General features: G+C 33.8%; 8 protein-coding genes and 1 long non-coding RNA gene across 14 annotated transcripts; 5 read left to right on the forward strand and 4 right to left on the reverse strand.

Annotated features, from left to right (window-relative positions):
- Nucleotides 1-101: 101 nt before the first annotated feature.
- Nucleotides 102-15,056, reverse strand: LOC135794983 (uncharacterized). 2 transcript variants are annotated; one of them, XR_010549006.1, is made up of 6 exons: nt 14,928-15,056; nt 14,316-14,522; nt 1,696-2,037; nt 997-1,129; nt 747-822; nt 102-195 (listed from the first exon to the last, which is right to left on the reverse strand). It is a non-coding gene; the product is annotated as an uncharacterized lncRNA (long non-coding RNA). The 2 variants fall into 2 exon arrangements; XR_010549007.1 differs by having other exon boundaries at nt 974-1,129.
- Nucleotides 712-4,486, forward strand: LOC135794978 (uncharacterized). 5 transcript variants are annotated; one of them, XM_065306519.1, is made up of 10 exons: nt 712-848; nt 1,008-1,113; nt 1,262-1,369; nt 1,482-1,633; nt 1,779-2,048; nt 2,134-2,571; nt 2,636-2,749; nt 2,917-3,027; nt 3,094-3,181; nt 3,275-4,486. In XM_065306519.1, the coding sequence occupies exons 1-10, from the start codon at nt 793-795 to the stop codon at nt 3,311-3,313; spliced, it is 1,482 nt and encodes a 493-aa protein (XP_065162591.1). In that variant the 5' UTR covers nt 712-792; the 3' UTR covers nt 3,314-4,486. The 5 variants fall into 5 exon arrangements, with proteins under 5 accessions (XP_065162591.1, XP_065162589.1, XP_065162590.1 ...); XM_065306517.1 differs by having other exon boundaries at nt 3,094-4,486; XM_065306518.1 differs by having other exon boundaries at nt 1,809-2,048; nt 3,094-4,486.
- Trmt112 (tRNA methyltransferase subunit 11-2) lies at nt 4,487-5,098 on the reverse strand. The gene is made up of 2 exons (XM_065306526.1): nt 4,880-5,098; nt 4,487-4,810 (listed from the first exon to the last, which is right to left on the reverse strand). Exons 1-2 carry the CDS (start codon nt 4,955-4,957, stop codon nt 4,514-4,516), a joined length of 375 nt encoding a protein of 124 aa, XP_065162598.1. The 5' UTR covers nt 4,958-5,098; the 3' UTR covers nt 4,487-4,513.
- Nucleotides 5,351-6,640, forward strand: LOC135794134 (cell growth-regulating nucleolar protein). The gene is made up of 3 exons (XM_065305300.1): nt 5,351-5,556; nt 5,622-5,853; nt 5,919-6,640. The coding sequence occupies exons 1-3, from the start codon at nt 5,432-5,434 to the stop codon at nt 6,588-6,590; spliced, it is 1,029 nt and encodes a 342-aa protein (XP_065161372.1). The 5' UTR covers nt 5,351-5,431; the 3' UTR covers nt 6,591-6,640.
- On the reverse strand, nt 6,639-7,563 carry LOC135794135 (selenoprotein F). Its single transcript, XM_065305301.1, has 3 exons — nt 7,272-7,563; nt 7,087-7,214; nt 6,639-7,025 (listed from the first exon to the last, which is right to left on the reverse strand). Exons 1-3 carry the CDS (start codon nt 7,308-7,310, stop codon nt 6,701-6,703), a joined length of 492 nt encoding a protein of 163 aa, XP_065161373.1. The 5' UTR covers nt 7,311-7,563; the 3' UTR covers nt 6,639-6,700.
- On the forward strand, nt 8,526-10,952 carry LOC135794402 (uncharacterized). The gene is made up of 6 exons (XM_065305677.1): nt 8,526-8,556; nt 8,619-8,659; nt 8,715-9,692; nt 9,757-10,038; nt 10,293-10,473; nt 10,659-10,952. Exons 1-6 carry the CDS (start codon nt 8,526-8,528, stop codon nt 10,808-10,810), a joined length of 1,665 nt encoding a protein of 554 aa, XP_065161749.1. The 3' UTR covers nt 10,811-10,952.
- Nucleotides 12,464-14,023, forward strand: LOC135794980 (probable deoxyhypusine synthase). The gene is made up of 3 exons (XM_065306524.1): nt 12,464-12,863; nt 13,208-13,723; nt 13,793-14,023. The coding sequence occupies exons 1-3, from the start codon at nt 12,513-12,515 to the stop codon at nt 14,009-14,011; spliced, it is 1,086 nt and encodes a 361-aa protein (XP_065162596.1). The 5' UTR covers nt 12,464-12,512; the 3' UTR covers nt 14,012-14,023.
- Nucleotides 14,113-15,445, forward strand: LOC135794981 (probable deoxyhypusine synthase). Its single transcript, XM_065306525.1, has 3 exons — nt 14,113-14,540; nt 14,612-15,127; nt 15,187-15,445. Exons 1-3 carry the CDS (start codon nt 14,187-14,189, stop codon nt 15,391-15,393), a joined length of 1,077 nt encoding a protein of 358 aa, XP_065162597.1. The 5' UTR covers nt 14,113-14,186; the 3' UTR covers nt 15,394-15,445.
- Nucleotides 15,394-17,532, reverse strand: LOC135794979 (TBC1 domain family member 13). Its single transcript, XM_065306523.1, has 7 exons — nt 17,421-17,532; nt 17,286-17,359; nt 17,058-17,183; nt 16,670-16,968; nt 16,300-16,498; nt 15,910-16,234; nt 15,394-15,853 (listed from the first exon to the last, which is right to left on the reverse strand). The coding sequence occupies exons 1-7, from the start codon at nt 17,468-17,470 to the stop codon at nt 15,724-15,726; spliced, it is 1,203 nt and encodes a 400-aa protein (XP_065162595.1). The 5' UTR covers nt 17,471-17,532; the 3' UTR covers nt 15,394-15,723.
- Between the last annotated feature and the right edge of the window lie 80 nt (nt 17,533-17,612).

The raw sequence follows: 17,612 nt of genomic DNA on the forward strand, positions 1-17,612 counted from the left end.
TCTAGGATGTCGGACTCAGGTGCAAAATCCGTAAAACAAGTAAACATTAGTCCTTTGTATCACAAAAATGCAATTGTAAGGGTCAATTTATGAGATACTCACAAAAGTGAATTAGGAAGATGATATAAAAATTCAATACTTACATTCTGATGCAAAAATGGTTCTTCCACGATATCGGACTCAACAGGTAATCCCCTAAAACAAGCATAAATTAGTCATTCATAACACAAAAATGTTCAAATAAACTTAATAAAACATTAGGTTTTCCAAACAACTCCACTAGAGAAATTACATATCAACAAACGTCGCTGCGATCATCGATTGTTAAAAACACGAATAATAGAAATTCAAAATTAGTAAATTACAAAATAAACAACATTCGCACCATCAAGTTGTGGAAATTCAAATCACTTTCAAAAATTGCAACTCGTGCGACATCTATATTTGTCGACGCAAACTACTAGGAATAGCATGACAACTAAGAGAAAATAAACTAAAGTTCACTTGCGCCATCTAGTTGTGAAAGTGCAAATCAATTTACAGATTTTCTACTTGTTATACTAGCGACATCTAGGTGTGGTGGCACCAAGTAATATCAATAGCAGGACATTTGACATATTCATGGCGTACCCGAAGTTGCCTATAATAACATGTTTCAGAGGCTCGCTTTCATCACCGCAAAAATCAATAACGTGTACTTTGCGTGCGTGCCAATCGTATTTGTTTACCATTTTGCCATTACTTACATTAATCTCCACGTTAGCGATAATTCGATTAGGACCGCCTGGAACAATGGAAATGCAAGAACTGCACACATCTGCCCTGGAAAAGCATGAAAAAGCCAAACAGTAAGTTACTATTGATCAAATATCACATAATTAGTGCACTCCACCAAACATCAACTCGGATTTGTTTGTTTATACTATTTGTTTAGTAAACATATGTTTAAATAATGTTTAGAAGTTGTCATTACCATATACTTAACATATTCTGTACCTCTGTTGTAGATTAGTGAACCACTACACAAGATCGTCAAACTGGGATGAGATGAGAAGATCTCGATTCCATGGCACACCACTGCATGTAGCCACTGGGGAGTATATCCCGTTACAGGTGCATATTTTTAAATCTAGAAAAAGAAATTCAATTATTTACAATTCATTGGTTATTGGGATTTCAACAGTTAAAACTAAATGTAACACTTGTAATGCAAAATCTCAATATGCACATGCTGCTTGGATGACAAACAATGACTAATTAGCACGGATCACCCGACTTGAAACGCAACTATATCTATCCCAGTCAACCATCGCCCATTCCGGCATTTCAAATGCCCGGACAGTACAGTCCTAAGTATATCCCTCTACAGGTATGCAGATAATAACAATCATTGACTGAAATTAACACTTTTTTTCATAACTACAATGTTCTATCATTAGTTCTTTACCCAAAACTAATTTTCTGCTTTAATTGTTAAATAGGATTTAAGACCGGGTCCACAAATGTCTCCGCTTTCTGTGCGAACAGCAAAAACGCAAGATTTCATGAATCAAGATCCGGACGAAGCTGTGATTAAGATTTCCAGCATGTTTCCGACTGTGTCCGACACTCACATTCGACTTTTACTCAAAAAGTAAGTGTTGAGAGTATAAAAGCTAAAGAAACAAATTTAAAAAAGCTCACAAATACGCTTACCGCTGTTTCTGGTGATGGAATTCTCCGCTTACTGCTTATATTCTTGCTTTGTCCTGCTTTCTTTGGATATTCACAAACGTAAGGTATCATAATCGTGAGGCGGTTGTAATCAGCGCTCTCCAGGTGGAAAAACATCCGATTGTAACGCCCGGACCGTTTGCAACGCCGCCACCGACCCGGAGTATTCACATCCCGCTGCAGATGACACCCCCGCTGGGTGTACGCACCATGTCGAGGACCAGCAGTCCCACTTTGAGAACAACGAGCACTAACAGTACTTACACCGGGTCACCAAGGGTGGGCGATTATCGAAATTCACCGCGGCCGCATTCTTCACCAAAACTTAAATTAAGGTTTTCATTAATTAACACCCTTACTAATTAATTATCATTAATTATCTTAATCACCTATTAATTAATTGGAAATTGTTTTGTTCAGATACATGAAATCGTTATTTCCACAAGCGGAAGAAACAATTATATTGGACGTGTTAACAAGCAACGACAACAACATTCAGAAGGCTTCCGATACATTGAAAGAAATGGGCTTCAGCAAGAAGGATTCAGCTAAACTTAAAAAAATCGCTGATGAAGCGAAGAAAGTAGCCGAAGAAAAGGCCAAGAAAGAGGCGGAGATGGCATTTCCCAAGACGCCACTAGCTCCACCAAAACTAAAGACTCTAGCTGAGAAAGATAAAATTAAATTAAGTCTCCAACAGTTATACAAGGACATCCCAGAGCATGTTATCTCAATTGCTCTGGAAAGCGTACATTTCGACGAGGATCGTGCCAATCAAATTCTACAAATTATGGTGCAGGAGGACAACAAAATGGATAACAAAATAAAAGAGAGTCTAGACATTAAAGAGGAAGAAAAGTAATTAAAGTTAACTTAACCCATTTTAACCTAACATGTAACATTTTACATTTTTATTACTTAGATGTGAAGTGGATTGCCTATCACCACCTGTAATGGTTACAACTTCACAGAGTCGCCAATCGTTGAAATCGCTATTAAAGGAGAAGCCCGAGTGCAATAAAACAACATTCAGTAGGTAAGTGTAAGAGTTTGCAGCGACATTGTTGTTATCGTCCCATAATGGGTTACTAGGCTACGAACATGCTAATCGAGCAAAGCGATAAAACTCGGTCACAAAAGGGCAAAATCGATACATACATTACACTAGAGTTTCCTTACATCAAGATTTCATACATTTTACAGAGTTATTGAGGAGAACAACATGAACAGTGGCAACTACAAGTCGAGCAACTTATCCAACACCAAAGGGTCTAATCCCAGCTATGTTAATGGTGCCAATGAGAAATTACTCCTGTAAGTATTAAATATTTAATATTAGCCAAGAATATTTAATTAATTTTGTTATTTTTTATGTTTTAGTGAAGATTATATAAAATGGCAAGGCCCTAACGCCAAGTTAAAGCACGGCGCGAATCTCTCGATTGTCAAAGGACCAAACAAAGATCTGGTGGGTAAAAAAAACTACAAACCGTGCGGGCCTAATGCGGAGCTACGCAAGGGCGCATTACTAGGACTCGCTAAAGGAAGCATTTTCTCTCAGTTAAAGGTGGCATTCATGGGCGAGTCGCGCGGCAAATAGCATCCGACGTGCACTTTGATTTAAGCCCTTTTACACACACGTAAAAACAAACAAACCAACAAAAAACATACTTGCATACAATCATTCCTACCGCGTACCTGCTTTAACTCATGCCAAACAACACAAAACGATAATACTCGATGAATTCCATTTTACATTTTACAATTTGACAAGTTTTGTTTGATTCCGAAATTCAAACAAGATACGATAAGTTACCACACAGTTATTATGCTAGTCGATAAGAAGTAAAATAAAATAAACGTAGAATTTAAATATTAGTAGGATGATACGTGTTTCACGTTTTTATTTTCGCGCTAGGTAGGGTCAATTTATAATTCTGGAGGAAAAAGAAACAGAAAATGCTCGTACTACTCGTGATGAGGCTGTGCGTAGAGAATGTGTTAGATTTGTAATGGAAACAATGCCGCCCAAGTTCTGATAAATTCTGTTTTACTTAAAAAAAAAGAAACAACTTCGATTTAGAAAACTAACGTCCAAATTACTGCTACACGTATTTTTCTCTTGATTACATAAAAAACTTTGAATAAAAATATTAAACTGTGAGCAACGACGACTTAAATTTTGAATAAAACTTCATCCGTCATTGTAAATAAAACAGAAATGTTAAAATTAAAAGATTAGTTAAAATTAGCAAGAAAAGAAAAATCATGGTCAAATATTTACATTACAGTCGCATTTAAACAAAAACAAAAACCCAACAAATGTTGTAAATGTACAGAAAGGATCGATATTTTTTAAAATGTTTTTTGGACAAAACCCTTTCACTTGCATACAATACAACTTCATAGTATTAGAACATACAACATAGCCAATCTAGCCAAAAATAGCCGATAGATTAGAACAACTACAATATGTAGCTCCTAGATTAAAGAAAGCTGACGATATTACCTTGTTTTAATTAAACATTAACAAGTTACACACCATGTAACACTACACTAGTCAACAGACGAACATAGCAAAGAAGTTATTGTTAGTAAAAAATACGTAACTTTGGTTCTAACGCATGTGACGCATGATTTATCAATATGGCATATTTTCAGTGCAGATATTTTTGTAATCACTTGATGACAAAGTTTAATTGTAGTGTTTTCTCTGTATAGTTGAATGTATAGTGAACTGAATGTCAAAGAAATAAATAGTCCATCCAGAGAATTCTGTACATTTTTTTTTTCATATTTTTTAAACTTCATCTTCATTAAGTAACATGTTTGGTATACCATTACTGATTGGAAATTTCCTACCCGTTTCCGGACACACCAACTCGCCGTTGACGACTTCTACTTCTAAGAGTACATGATGTACTTTTTTGAGGAATTCTGTGTCATTCTCGAGATCCTGTGTGATTGCAGCTGGCAGCTCATTGACTTTGCCAATGGCGCCAGCTGCTTTAACCAGCACAGGCCAGTCGAGTTTCGGAATGATGCGGCTGATGAACTCCGAGTTGAAGTCGAGCTCGGTTACTTTTATATCTGTTGCCTGTGGGATTTTTAATTTGGGGTTTTGGCATGTTTTAATGAAATGTTGTTTAATATAACCTCAACTTACATGCAATTCTAGTGGATAGCCAACTTGTACTCCTTTCATTGCTTTTGATGACAGCATATTGTGTGTGAGGAGTTTCATTTTGTTTGTTTTTGAGATTAATTTCCGTCCGGATTCACCACTTATTTCACTTATAATTTTGTTTTGCGATTTGGATTTGCAGTTTAGCCGATTTGTGCAGGCGACATTTGTTTCACATTTCACATGCGGTTATTATCTAAGGCTTAGTTCACACAATATACAAAACGGACATGTTTTTCATAAATTTTAAAGAAATACGCATGTTTTAGTTCAAAAAGAGTGTGAAAAACTTATAAAATTTATATATTTAATTTAATTTATTGTATTTTTACTAATTAAATAGTTTTTCAAAAGTTTTAAATAAATTTTTGCATAAATATTTCCGCATTTTCAATATGTTACACCTAACCCCACTAATTCGTGACCCTAGCGGTGTCGCTGACATTAAAGTACCATTCCAATTTTCCACGTGTTTGCTACACTTCGCTGTTTATTAATTTTGCTCTTAATTTAAACAATTAATTAGTAATAATAATGGTAGTATTCACTTGTAATAATTGTGGCGACAGCCTTCAGAAACCCAAAGTGGACAAACACTATCAAACTGTGTGCAGAAGTATGAAAAACTTGACATGTGTTGATTGTTTCAAAGATTTCAGGTAAATATTTCCATAACTATACAATTTTTACAATAAACTAAATATTTAAATAATAATTTTAACAGAGGAGAAGAGTATGTAGCCCACATAAAATGCATAACAGAAGAAGAACGTTATGCAGCAAAAGGCAGCATGCCAAATGGAGTTGTGAAGAAAGGCGAAGTTAAGCAGCAAACATGGACTGACATGATTAGGAGCATCATTGAAAAAGAGGTCAATCTGAGTGTTGGTCTCAGGAATATGCTCAACATTGTTGGTGGCTATGTGAATGTTCCAAGGAAGAAAGTTAAATTCATTGTAAGTATTTTTATTTCAAATATATTATGAAGTTAATTAATTATTGTGCATTCTTTTGTTAACAGAACTTTATTACAAACAGTTTTGGACGAAATTATAGAAGAGAAGATATTGAAACTATTTGGGACTTGATTGAAAAGCACAAAACTGAACAATATCCATCCAAGAAAGAAGAAACAAAGGTTGAAACTAACATGGAAAAAGAAAATGATGAATCAACAAAAACTGCAACTAGTCCTGAAAAGGAAAATGGTGATTCAACAAAATCAACCAAACGAAAAGCCGAATCAAATAATAATAAAGAAACAGAAAATGATCAAGCACCGACTAAAAAAGCGAAAAAATCGAAGAAAAACGTTGAAAATGCTGAAACAAACAATAATAAAGAGAATGGTGTAAATGGAAATAACGAGAATACAACAGAAGTTAAAAAGAAGAAAAAATCAAAGAAAAATAGCGAGAATACCGAGTCAAATAATGTTAAAGAAAATGGTGTCAATGGAAAAGACGAAAATACAACAGAAATAACTAAATTTTCCTATGAAAATCAAATCTTAGAAATCCTCAACTCCAAAAAACAAATAACACTAAAGAAGTTACAGAAGAAAGTCCTCAGTGCATACACCACTCATCATGGCCTGGAAGAACACACCGAAAAACAAGTGAAGAAATTCAATCAAAAACTCAAAAAGATGCCAAACGTCGAAATTAAAGACGATTTAGTAACATTAACATAACAAAAACATTATGTTAAACTAATATCATAAAATAAACAATACCATAACTACTTATATAAAGTATTTTTTAGTTGAAATTATCACCACATTCACATCTTACAAATTTATAGTTAAATCATATTAGTTTGTAAATAATCATCCTCCTTCTCAAGATGAGTATTCAAAAACTCTTCAACTGAGTCAGTATTCCACTTTTCAATGGCAACGGTTTCCTTCAAATGCCCATCCTTGTTATACAACTTAATAATAGGATCTAAACCTCTGACATATTTAATCTGTAGATTGGAGAACTTTGCAGGTCTATCACTCTTGATGAATGCTTGGATTTGTGGATAAGCACCAAATTTACATGTGCATACTTCTAGCACTGCTTTGGCATAGACTTTATTGCCTTGTGCAGATTCATCATGGTGACAACATTCTTTGCAATGATCTCTGAAGATTTTTTTTCAATAAATTTTTGTTAAATTTAATTTAAAATTGTAATTTATGTTACCTTATTATATCCAAATCAAATTTGGGCAATTGATCACATGAACTGCACAATAAATTAGCTTTATTGAAGCCTAGAGCCCAACAATCTTCAGTCGTAAACTCTGCATTTACATTCAGAGCACAAAATAACTAAAATCAATTCAAATTGTTTATCTTTTACTTCCAGGTATTAAAATTAATATTTACCAATAATGTGGCAGTTGTGTAATATATTAAACTAGGCATTTTATTTGTTTAATTTAACTTGTAACACTATAATATGTACTGTAATGATCAAGTGCAAATTTGACGATGGATTCAAGGTTATGTACACTTTTATCTGATAAGTTCGATACTTTTTTCGAATCTGGTTTGGAATCTACCAAATAGTAAACGTGTAATAATTGTTACTCAACGCGTTTTATTTGTTTTTAATAGTACGTGATGTTTGCTGGGCAAATTTTTGTTTTAAAAGTACATAAAGTTATTTCCCGGATTGTGACCAATAGGAAGACGGCATGTCATTATATACAGAGTGTTACAATTATGTAAATATTTAATATTCGTTTTTTGACTGTAATATTTCATTGATTTCGGATTTTTAAACATAATAACACTTGTATTTCTTTGATATTTGTATAGTTTACACAATTTTTAATGTTTAACGTGTTAAAAATATAAAAAATGTAAATATTTTCTCAGAAATTTACGAATTTAACGCCTTGACGTCAGTTTTGTTCAATTTTTTTAAGATTTTCGATTTTTATTTCTTAATTCTTACTAAAATTCACAGTTTTGATCGATTTTATTAATTTTTGCATCCTAAAAACTTTCATGTTCTATAAAATTGCTAATATCAACATAACCAAACAAGAAACCTATCAAAACACCTTCCATCCACCGTGTTAATTAAATTTCCCGACATAACAAGCCATGTTTATGCTTGTGACGTGTGGAAGCAGAATCGCCGCGCGTAAAATCCATTACCGCCACGGGACGAAAATTTTTATCTCATTTTATGCCGAAATCATCATTTTCGAAACCAGTTTCAGGACATAGTTGGTGGTTTCATGTGGTTTACCACACAATGAACGCATATATGTGACCCAACCGACCCGAACCGCCCCGCCCGCGACTCGCTTCAGCGTCTGCGTCATTTGTGTATTTTTTATTTAATCAGCAGCCCGACCTTCGCTCTCAACCGCAATTCGATTGTTTCTTTTGCGGAGATCCGCGAGAGGTGTTGTCGCCTTGTCGCCTGCCTATCGCACCTTGCAAAAATCGCTCCTTTCAGTCGGCAAAAGGACGCGGAAACAAAAAGTCATTCGAACAAATAGTTCAAAAGCAATAGTTAAAAAAAAGTGCTAAGAAATTAAAAAAACCTGTCGTGAAAAGTTTTTTTCTTTTGATTTTATTTAATATCACGAGTGTCAGCGAAAGCTTGGTGGTGTAACGTGCAAAATGCGAATGATAAAACGAATATTTTCACTTGGTAAGTAGAAAAATTCATAAAATTTAATTTTTTTTATCGAAAAAGCATAAAAATCTTTTCAGAATTTCTACTTTTACCATTTTACACCTATAAACTCGTAGAAGTAAGTTAAATCTCAAAAAAACTTACAAAATATTAAACAAAATATTATTTTACAGCTATTTGTTTTTAAAAACACCAACACTCCAACCTCAATATGCATCAGATTAATCCTAACCTCATTTTTAGTCCCCCTCGTCTTCATAACCATCATTTTCCTATCAATTTACTACGAATTAATTGAACTTTACCTCCGCTATAAACACGGCAATAACTTCTATGCGATGTTAGATGGCTGTGATCGCATCTGGGTGGTGAAAAGCCCATCAAAAAATGTTATAAATGTCATCTACGCCATTGTTCCCAATGACAATCCTAACCTCTCATCTGAACTACTCCAATTTTTCGTTGATAAGTACAAAATCATCGCAAAAACGCACCCGAGATTCACTTCAGTGATAAAATCCTTCCTAGGATTGCAGTATTATCACAAAGTTGATCTTGATATCTACGCATGCGTGAAATACTTTGATGAGTATGCAAACACTGCCGATTTTTATAATCTCACCGAAGATTATTGTAATAAAGAACTGCCTAAAGGAGATACATATTTATGGGAGTTTTACGTGGGAAGGAAATTAATCACGTGGCATGATGGCACAGAAATATTACCATTGATGGTGAGATATCATCATTCCTTGGGGGATGGAGTAAGTTTAGTCACATTAATGACCACGCATTTATTACAAGATGGCGTTGAGATTATGCGAAAAAAGTGTGAGACTTACAAAGCTATTTTGACTAAACCCAAGAATAACACGAAAGAAAGTGCAAAATCAAATCCTGGGGTTAAAATAATGAAGTTGTTACAAAAAAAGTTTTACTATCCGACATTGAGTGCACCAGAAAAGGATAATTTACTCCATGGACCGGAAATATCCGGAAAGAAACATATGATTTGTTGCTGGGAGAAGCCGGATGCTAATTATGTGAATAAAGTGAAAAAGATTAAAAACTATTATAAGATGGCGTTCGCAGATGTAATTTCTACGTCCATTTCAGCGGCATTGTGTGAACATTTTTCGAAATTTTCAAAGGTAATGTATAAATGTTTTGTATTAATTTCATAATTTTTATATTTTTATGTTTTTTAATTAACAGATTACAACACCTAATATATTGACAATGAATCCATATTTTCTGATGTCCCCTGATTTTGATAAATTAGTGCAATTCAACAAAGAAAATATTCCAATTACAAAGTTGGGTAACAAATTTGCGATGGGTTTTACGCAAATGCCTATAGATTTGGATGTTGATAATAATACAATTATCAAAAGTGGAAATAATAATTGTTTAAAAGTGGAGGACAATGAATTACTGTCTCGTTTGTATTCTGTGCATAAAATCAACGACAGATTGAAGAATGCGCTGGACTTTTCGGTAAATATTATTAAAATATTGACTCTAATATACTATTCTAGTACTTATATTGAGTATCAAGTGTGCTAAACGGCATAAAGTACTTTAGTCACGGCCTTGGCTGTCCATGATTAAAGTACCACTTTTCGTGTCTTAAAACCGTGGATTCCGCGGCACTTTAAAGGTGGAAGTAATTTTTTTTAAGAATTATGTAAATAAATAATTATATACCAAGTGATTCCGTAAATTTAACATAACGCAAATATTTTTCTTAGTTTTGTTACTGGCAAATGCGAATGTTTGCCGGTTTACCCCTGGCGGTAGGAAAAATGCTTCTATTGGCAAACGACGCAAGTCTAAGCGTCTCGAATGTTCCTGGAAACACAACATCGAGACTAACAAACGGTTGCATTTTGAAGGACACATTTGTCTTTGGTAACAACTACGGAAAAGTTGGTGAGTGCAACAAATCCTTTCATTCACCTTGCAACGATTACAGACCATTATAAAACTGCATTCAAACTGCAGTAAAACAAATAAATTGCAAATTATTATTATGATGTAATCGTAATTATTCTGACATTAGTGTACAGTAGACCTACGTGTTTTTTAATGTGATATGTAATGTATATAATTTGCAGGTGTTTCAATTACGTTGTTTACGTACGACGAAGAGTTCCGTATTTCTTTGTTAATCGATAAGAGTTTGATACCGGAACGCAAAGATGCGCAACTATTAGGCGATGGAATTTTTAAGTACATTGATGCTTTGGCCGCAACACTACCTTCCTAAACTTCCAAAAATGGTCCTACAGCGTGGTTTTCTTTTATAAGTTTAGAAAATATTCAGTATTTGTTCAAAATAGGAATCCTGAGTAATGGATGTAAAAAATCTAGTTTTATAAGAAATTTAATAAATTTACTAATAAAATGTGTATTTCCTGTATTCCTTTACATTGAAAAATTAAATTCCTTGTCCAAAATAAGAAATAAGCAATTAAAAAATTAACTCAATCGTTTAGAGACCAATTTTCCATCTGAAAATTAATTTAACCGCTAGAACACTGAGTAAAAGATGTTTTAAAACCTAATTTTATGAGAAATTGAATAAATTTATCGACAAAACAATGTTTGTCTTTATTTTATAACATTTAAAAATTAAATCCTTCTTTAATCAAAAATACACATTAAAACCATTAACTTTATCATTAAAACATCAATTTCGGATCTAAAAATTAATTTAACTAATTAATTTAACCGAATATAACCTGATTATTTATGCTTATTATTGATTTCATTACCATTAAACTTGACTCAACCTCAGCACGATTAGCACCTTTCTAGACTAATTATTACCTCCATTACCTCCTTACCTACTAACTCTAGTTAACTAGAAATGCAAATCTCTTTAAACTCTTTAGATACTCAAGGCTACTCAAGTTTAATTTATTGCAATCCGGTGCAACGATTGTAATAGTTTTAAAATCAAAGAATGTCTCCACGATTTACAATATACTTATGTAGTTATTTAAGTTATTGATATATTTTATAGTATATTCCTCTACTTTACTGTAAATTATTTAAATTTTTTTCTCCAGTAACAACGGAAAATAACAAAACTTACTGTTAGATTATTAATAAGGTCCATAAATTGATATTATTCCAACTATTGGTAATACTATGGTCAAAGTTTATTCAATCATTATTTATATCATAAAATTAGCATAAATTAATATTAGAGAAATTTCAACTGTTCATTCTAAATTTATTCCGCAGATTATTTTAATTTATAAATATATGTAAATATTGTAACGTGAAACAGAATGAAATTTATTGTCGGTGTTAGTGTGCCAACTTCATTCATTCTTTATTCGGAGAGTCAATAATTCCGAAATCTTGAACCGAGAGAACTAGACATGTCTAGCAGGATGCTAATTTCCATATAGGTATGTCTGATTCCACAATGCGTGGAAAGATAATTTTTGATCAAAATATTTGTGAAATGTATATACTAGCGCCATCTATGATTGAGTTTTCAAAATAGCATCACCATATCTACCCATTTATACCACAGATATCTACTAAATACAACTAACTAAATTCAAATTTAAACTTTCAAAAAAGCTTCTTTAAAGCTGAATTCTTTTTAATAATAACACAAATTAAAATTTTACAAATATATAAAATGCTTGCACACATATATATTAATTGTATGTTTAAATAATACACATTGGGCACGTTTATTTGCGCAACTTGCAAACAAATTATAATTTAATGGTGAAAAACAACAAAATATTACTAATATTTTGTGTCTTGCATTACACGCATTAAAATCACACCCTTTTATTGCATATATTCCGTTAAACATCCCTCAATTTTTATCTAACTGCAATAAAACTCTAATATGCTTCTAATAAAACATGTTTTGCACATAACCTCCAAAATCGCTTCTCCTATTTATTTTCAAAAGTTTTTACCCTTTAAAATTACTAATAATGTCGGTGCCACAAGTAACAGAAAACGCTGTCCTCATGAAAACAGCACAAGTGGACTTTCTTAAAGAAACTGTCAAAGGCTATGACTTTAACGAAGGCATAAACTATTCAAAAGTACTTGAATCCTACCTACACACTGGCTTCCAAGCAACAAATTTCGGTTTGGCAGTTGAAGAAATCAACAAAATGCTACACTGCAGAGATGTGGCACTTCCCGAAGATATATTTCAAGATGCAGAAGATCCATTTATTAATGTCAAGTCTAATTGTACAATATTTCTTGGCTATACCTCGAATATCGTTTCTAGTGGCTTGAGAGAAACCATCAGGTTCTTAGTTCAACATAAACTGGTAATATTCTTTAGTTTTAAACAAATTTTAAGCTTAATGCACATTAAAATCGATAATTTTATGAAATTTCATTGATAAAAGTGTTAGAAACTTCAGTAAAGGCAAAATTATCAATGATTTAGTTAAAATTTTAATTAATTTCTTTGATAATTTTTGATATTCAACTAATTTTAAAGAAATTATTGCAATAACATATGTGTAATTTAATGTAGAGTTGTGTACAGAAGAAATTATGTTATTTACTCAAAATATTTCGAAATTATCCACAAATAACTACTTTTAGACCGTTATTCTTCACTTTCTGAAAATTTCATCATTATACAGAGTATGCATTTAAATTTAAGGTAGACTGTATAGTAACCACAGCAGGAGGCATAGAAGAAGACTTCATAAAATGCCTAGCACCCACCTACCTAGGCGATTTCAACCTCAAAGGACAAACATTAAGAGAACAAGGCATAAATCGAACCGGTAATCTCTTAGTGCCCAATGACAACTACTGCAAATTCGAAGATTGGGTAGTGCCATTATTAAACGAAATGTTCAAAGAACAAAAAGAAAACGGAACCATCTGGACTCCAAGTAAAATAATCACCAGACTAGGCGAAAGAATAAACAATCCAGAAAGTATTTATTACTGGGCTGCAAAGAATCAGATACCTGTGTTTAGCCCAGCGTTGACCGATGGAAGTCTAGGCGATATGATATTCTTCAGATGTTTCAGTAATCCCGGATTTATTATTGACATTGTTGATGATTTGAGAAGGTTGAATATGATGGCGATCAAAGCAAAGAATACAGGGGTTGTTATCATAGGCGGAGGGTTGATTAAGCATCATATTAATAATGCTAATTTAATGGTAAGTAAACCAAGTATTTAATATCTTAATATTTATGAAGAAAATTTAAATTTTTTGATATTTTTTTAGAGAAATGGTTGTGACTACGCGGTGTATTTAAACACAGCATCAGAATTTGATGGAAGTGACACTGGTGCACGACCAGACGAAGCTGTATCCTGGGGGAAAATCAAAAAAGATGCCACGCCAGTTAAGATTTACGCTGAGGCAACACTTGTTTTACCTTTGCTTGTTGGCGAGACATTCGCCAAATATCATTTTGCTAAATTAAATAAAACTAAAACTTAAAAACCTCCAAAATGTTGCAATGCATGTTTTACTTTACTGTTTGCATAGATTTTAATAAAATATTTACTCTAGTAGCATTATTCCCCGTAAAATAATTGTGATTTGAGTAAAATTACTCATTTAATTAATAAATCTTACTCAGACAAGATTTATTGAAAGTAATTTAGTTTAAAATATGACATCTATCAATGAAGCCTTCCAAAATTTATACAAACGCACCGAAAGCGTTGACTTTTTAAACGAAAAAGTCGAAGGTTATGCATGGAAAGATGGCGTTAATTATTCAAAAATACTTGAATCCTACCTTAAGACTGGTTTCCAAGCGACGAATTTCGGACGGGCCGTGCAGGAAATCAACAGGATGTTGAAACTTCGCGACTTGGAACTGCCTTCTGTGCACACAAACATCGATCCCGAGGATGAATTCATCAGCGTGAAGACAAACTGCACGATATTTCTAGGTTATACTTCGAATATCGTGTCTAGTGGGTTGCGTGACACTGTTCGGTTTCTAGTACAACACAATTTGGTATGAAATAATGAATATAATGATAAATTCAAGTTTTAAATAAAATTTCTAACCGTTTTTTTGTTGGTTAGGTTGATTGTATTGTAACGACCGCCGGCGGAATCGAAGAAGATTTAATCAAATGCCTAGCACCAACTTATCTAGGTTCATTTACGCTTGCGGGGCGGAATCTACGCGATAAAGGAATCAATCGCACCGGTAATCTACTTGTCCCGAATGATAATTACACGAAATTCGAAGCATGGATAATGCCGCACTTGGACGCCATGCTACGCGAGCAGAAAGAAAATGGCGTCGTGTGGTCGCCGAGTAAAATAATCACGCGACTCGGCGAACAAATCAACAACGAGGAGAGTATTTGTTACTGGGCAGCAAAAAATCGCATACCTATCTTTTGTCCAGCGTTGACCGATGGTAGTCTAGGCGATATGATATTTTTTCACGGCTTTAAAAACCCCGGACTCATCGTCGACATCGCAGCCGATGTGAAAAGAATCAACTTGATGACAATCAGGGCTGCCAACACCGGCGCTGTCATTATTGGTGGTGGATTAATAAAACACCACATCAATAATGCCAATCTTATGGTAAGTCGAATAACCTAACAAAATAACCCTAAGTTTTTTACTTTTGAATCTATTTTTAGCGTAACGGCAGTGATTTCGCTGTTTATTTAAACACCGCGGCGGAATATGATGGATCCGATGCAGGTGCAAGACCTGACGAGGCTGTATCCTGGGGGAAAATCAAAAAAGACGCTAATCCGATTAAAATTCATGCAGAAGCCAGTCTTGTTTTACCGTTATTAGTCGGAGAAACTTTTGCAAAGCATTATTTTAACAAAATTAAGTGATTTTAAAGTTTGTATAGACATATTTATGTGTATTGCAATTTTATAAATTTAAAAATAGAAATAATATGAGTATTAAAGCAAAAATATAAATTTTATCATCTTAGAGATGACTTATAGGAAGTACAAATGATCTAAATATTAGAATTAAACGATATTTTACTGTTTTTGTGTAAATCTTCAAAAATGACTTGTGTGATCATTGTTTATTGCATATATTTTGTATGTCGAGTTTTGATATGCATTTATATCTATTGAAATGGAAATATTGACTTTAATCATTCTCACACAAATCATTTTTGATGTAATATTACTCATAACCTTACTTTGAGGTTAGGCTTGAATCCTCCGTGATAATTCCACAGCTTTACTGAGTATCTTCTGCACGTCCATGGACCACACGTTCTGGAGAAGTTTCAGATTGGACGGAAAATCACCATCTAACAATTTATCTCTGCACAAACTTCAAAAAACAGTAAAATTAAGTTAAAATTTTAAGGTTATGATATGAACACTTACATAATCATGGCACAACAGATATAAATCAAGAACTGAAACCGCTGCTCATCCGAAAATAACGAATCCCATATCCTAAGCACGTCCGGCAGTGGAAATTCCTGCGAGAGAAGAAGTGTAATCCACCGGAAGCTGTAATATTGCGGATACAACTTCTGTTCGTTGAAACGCTCGCAGATGGCGTTGTCAAAGTTACGCAGCGTTAGCAACAGTTTCGTCATCATGTTATTGATGCCGCATTCAGCCTCATCTAGTGATTTGATGAAAAAGTCACGGATTTCTGACATCAGATTCGTGAAGCAGAAGAAACAATCGGCTTCAGCATGTTCTACATCAAAAAATAAATAAATTAAACAATTGAATTAGAGAAAAAAATGTTTTTTTTTAGGTTACCACGCGATGATAAGTCAGGATCACACGCAAATGTGTAGTAAATCGGTCCTATAATCTCATTCATTCCTTGTACATAACTCTGACCGGGATTGAGCTTCGCATAAAGGAATAAAACCCTTTCCACGACTTCCCAGTGAGCTTCCTGACCTTCTGTCATGGGTGCATAGTCTTCTGCGGCTTTTTTCACCGATAAAACAATCTATCAACACAAATATAACCTCAAATTAATTTAATATGTTATTTTATGTCAAAATATTGAGGTTGTGCATTACCTGCTACTAATATCAAGCGTAAGCATATTAAAATATAATATTATTATTATGTTTTGTGTTTAGGTTATGTATATTAATGAATTTATTGTTATTTTTACCTTTGTGATGCCTAAACCTTTGCGCTCGACATTCGCGCATTTGAGCACGCTTCGCTGCACGCGAGTATGCAACCTTTTAACCTCCGCACTGTTCACGATCTCTTCGCAGGGAAATTCGCATGGTTGTTGAAAAAACGATATATCTGGACATAAACGGCGCACATCTTTGTCAATCTGCAGCAGGACTTCATTGTCTTTGAAATACGTCTGCCAGGCGCTATCTGGTTTGATGTTAAGTGGGTGGTCTAACCCTGATTCTATGTCATTGTCTTGCGCTCCGGGAATCACAATTAAATCTTCTACAAATCCAAAAAAAACATCAAATAACTATCTTTAAATGACTTTAAAAGAAAAACAAAATGTCTGCGAGTTGTTTTCTTATGTTTACCTATATAATTCTTGTAAATTTCGCGTTTTTTCGCCAGAAAAGAACTCCATGTCTTCCTTTCAAGTGGCATATAGTTGAGCAACAGTTTCCAACATAATGCCCGCTTGCCAGCGTCTTCTGGTATACCTACAGATACAATTTTCGCATGAATTCTTACTGATAACACCTGATAAACGTGTAAACATGACTCAGATTGCATGTTTGATCGCTTTTCACGCCCCTACCAACCTTGAAAGCAAAAACGCTTCAACTTTTTCAGGTCAATCACGTCCTCGTCGAGAATTTCATCCAGCTGAAGGATCCTACAAGTGTGCGAAATGTTTAAGTCAGAAATACGGGTAAATTATTTAGTTTTGCGCCCACCTCGCTTTGTATGCCATCGTTTGACACCTCTCAGCTGTTTTCCTCGACATCACGGCCAATTCACATACACACTGATGCAGGGAAAACAAAACACGCTCGACAAACAAGATGGCTTCACAATAAAAAAGAAACAAACAGAAATACATAGTATTTTAACATTTAAAATTAAATATATAGCATATTAAACTAATC

The sequence above is a fragment of the Atheta coriaria genome, unplaced genomic scaffold (genome assembly GCF_025399875.1).
Source record: "Atheta coriaria isolate IRGN ID8LTWV9N9 unplaced genomic scaffold, Caltech_Dcor_3.1 hic_scaffold_6_pilon, whole genome shotgun sequence".
NCBI lineage: Eukaryota > Metazoa > Arthropoda > Insecta > Coleoptera > Staphylinidae > Dalotia > Dalotia coriaria.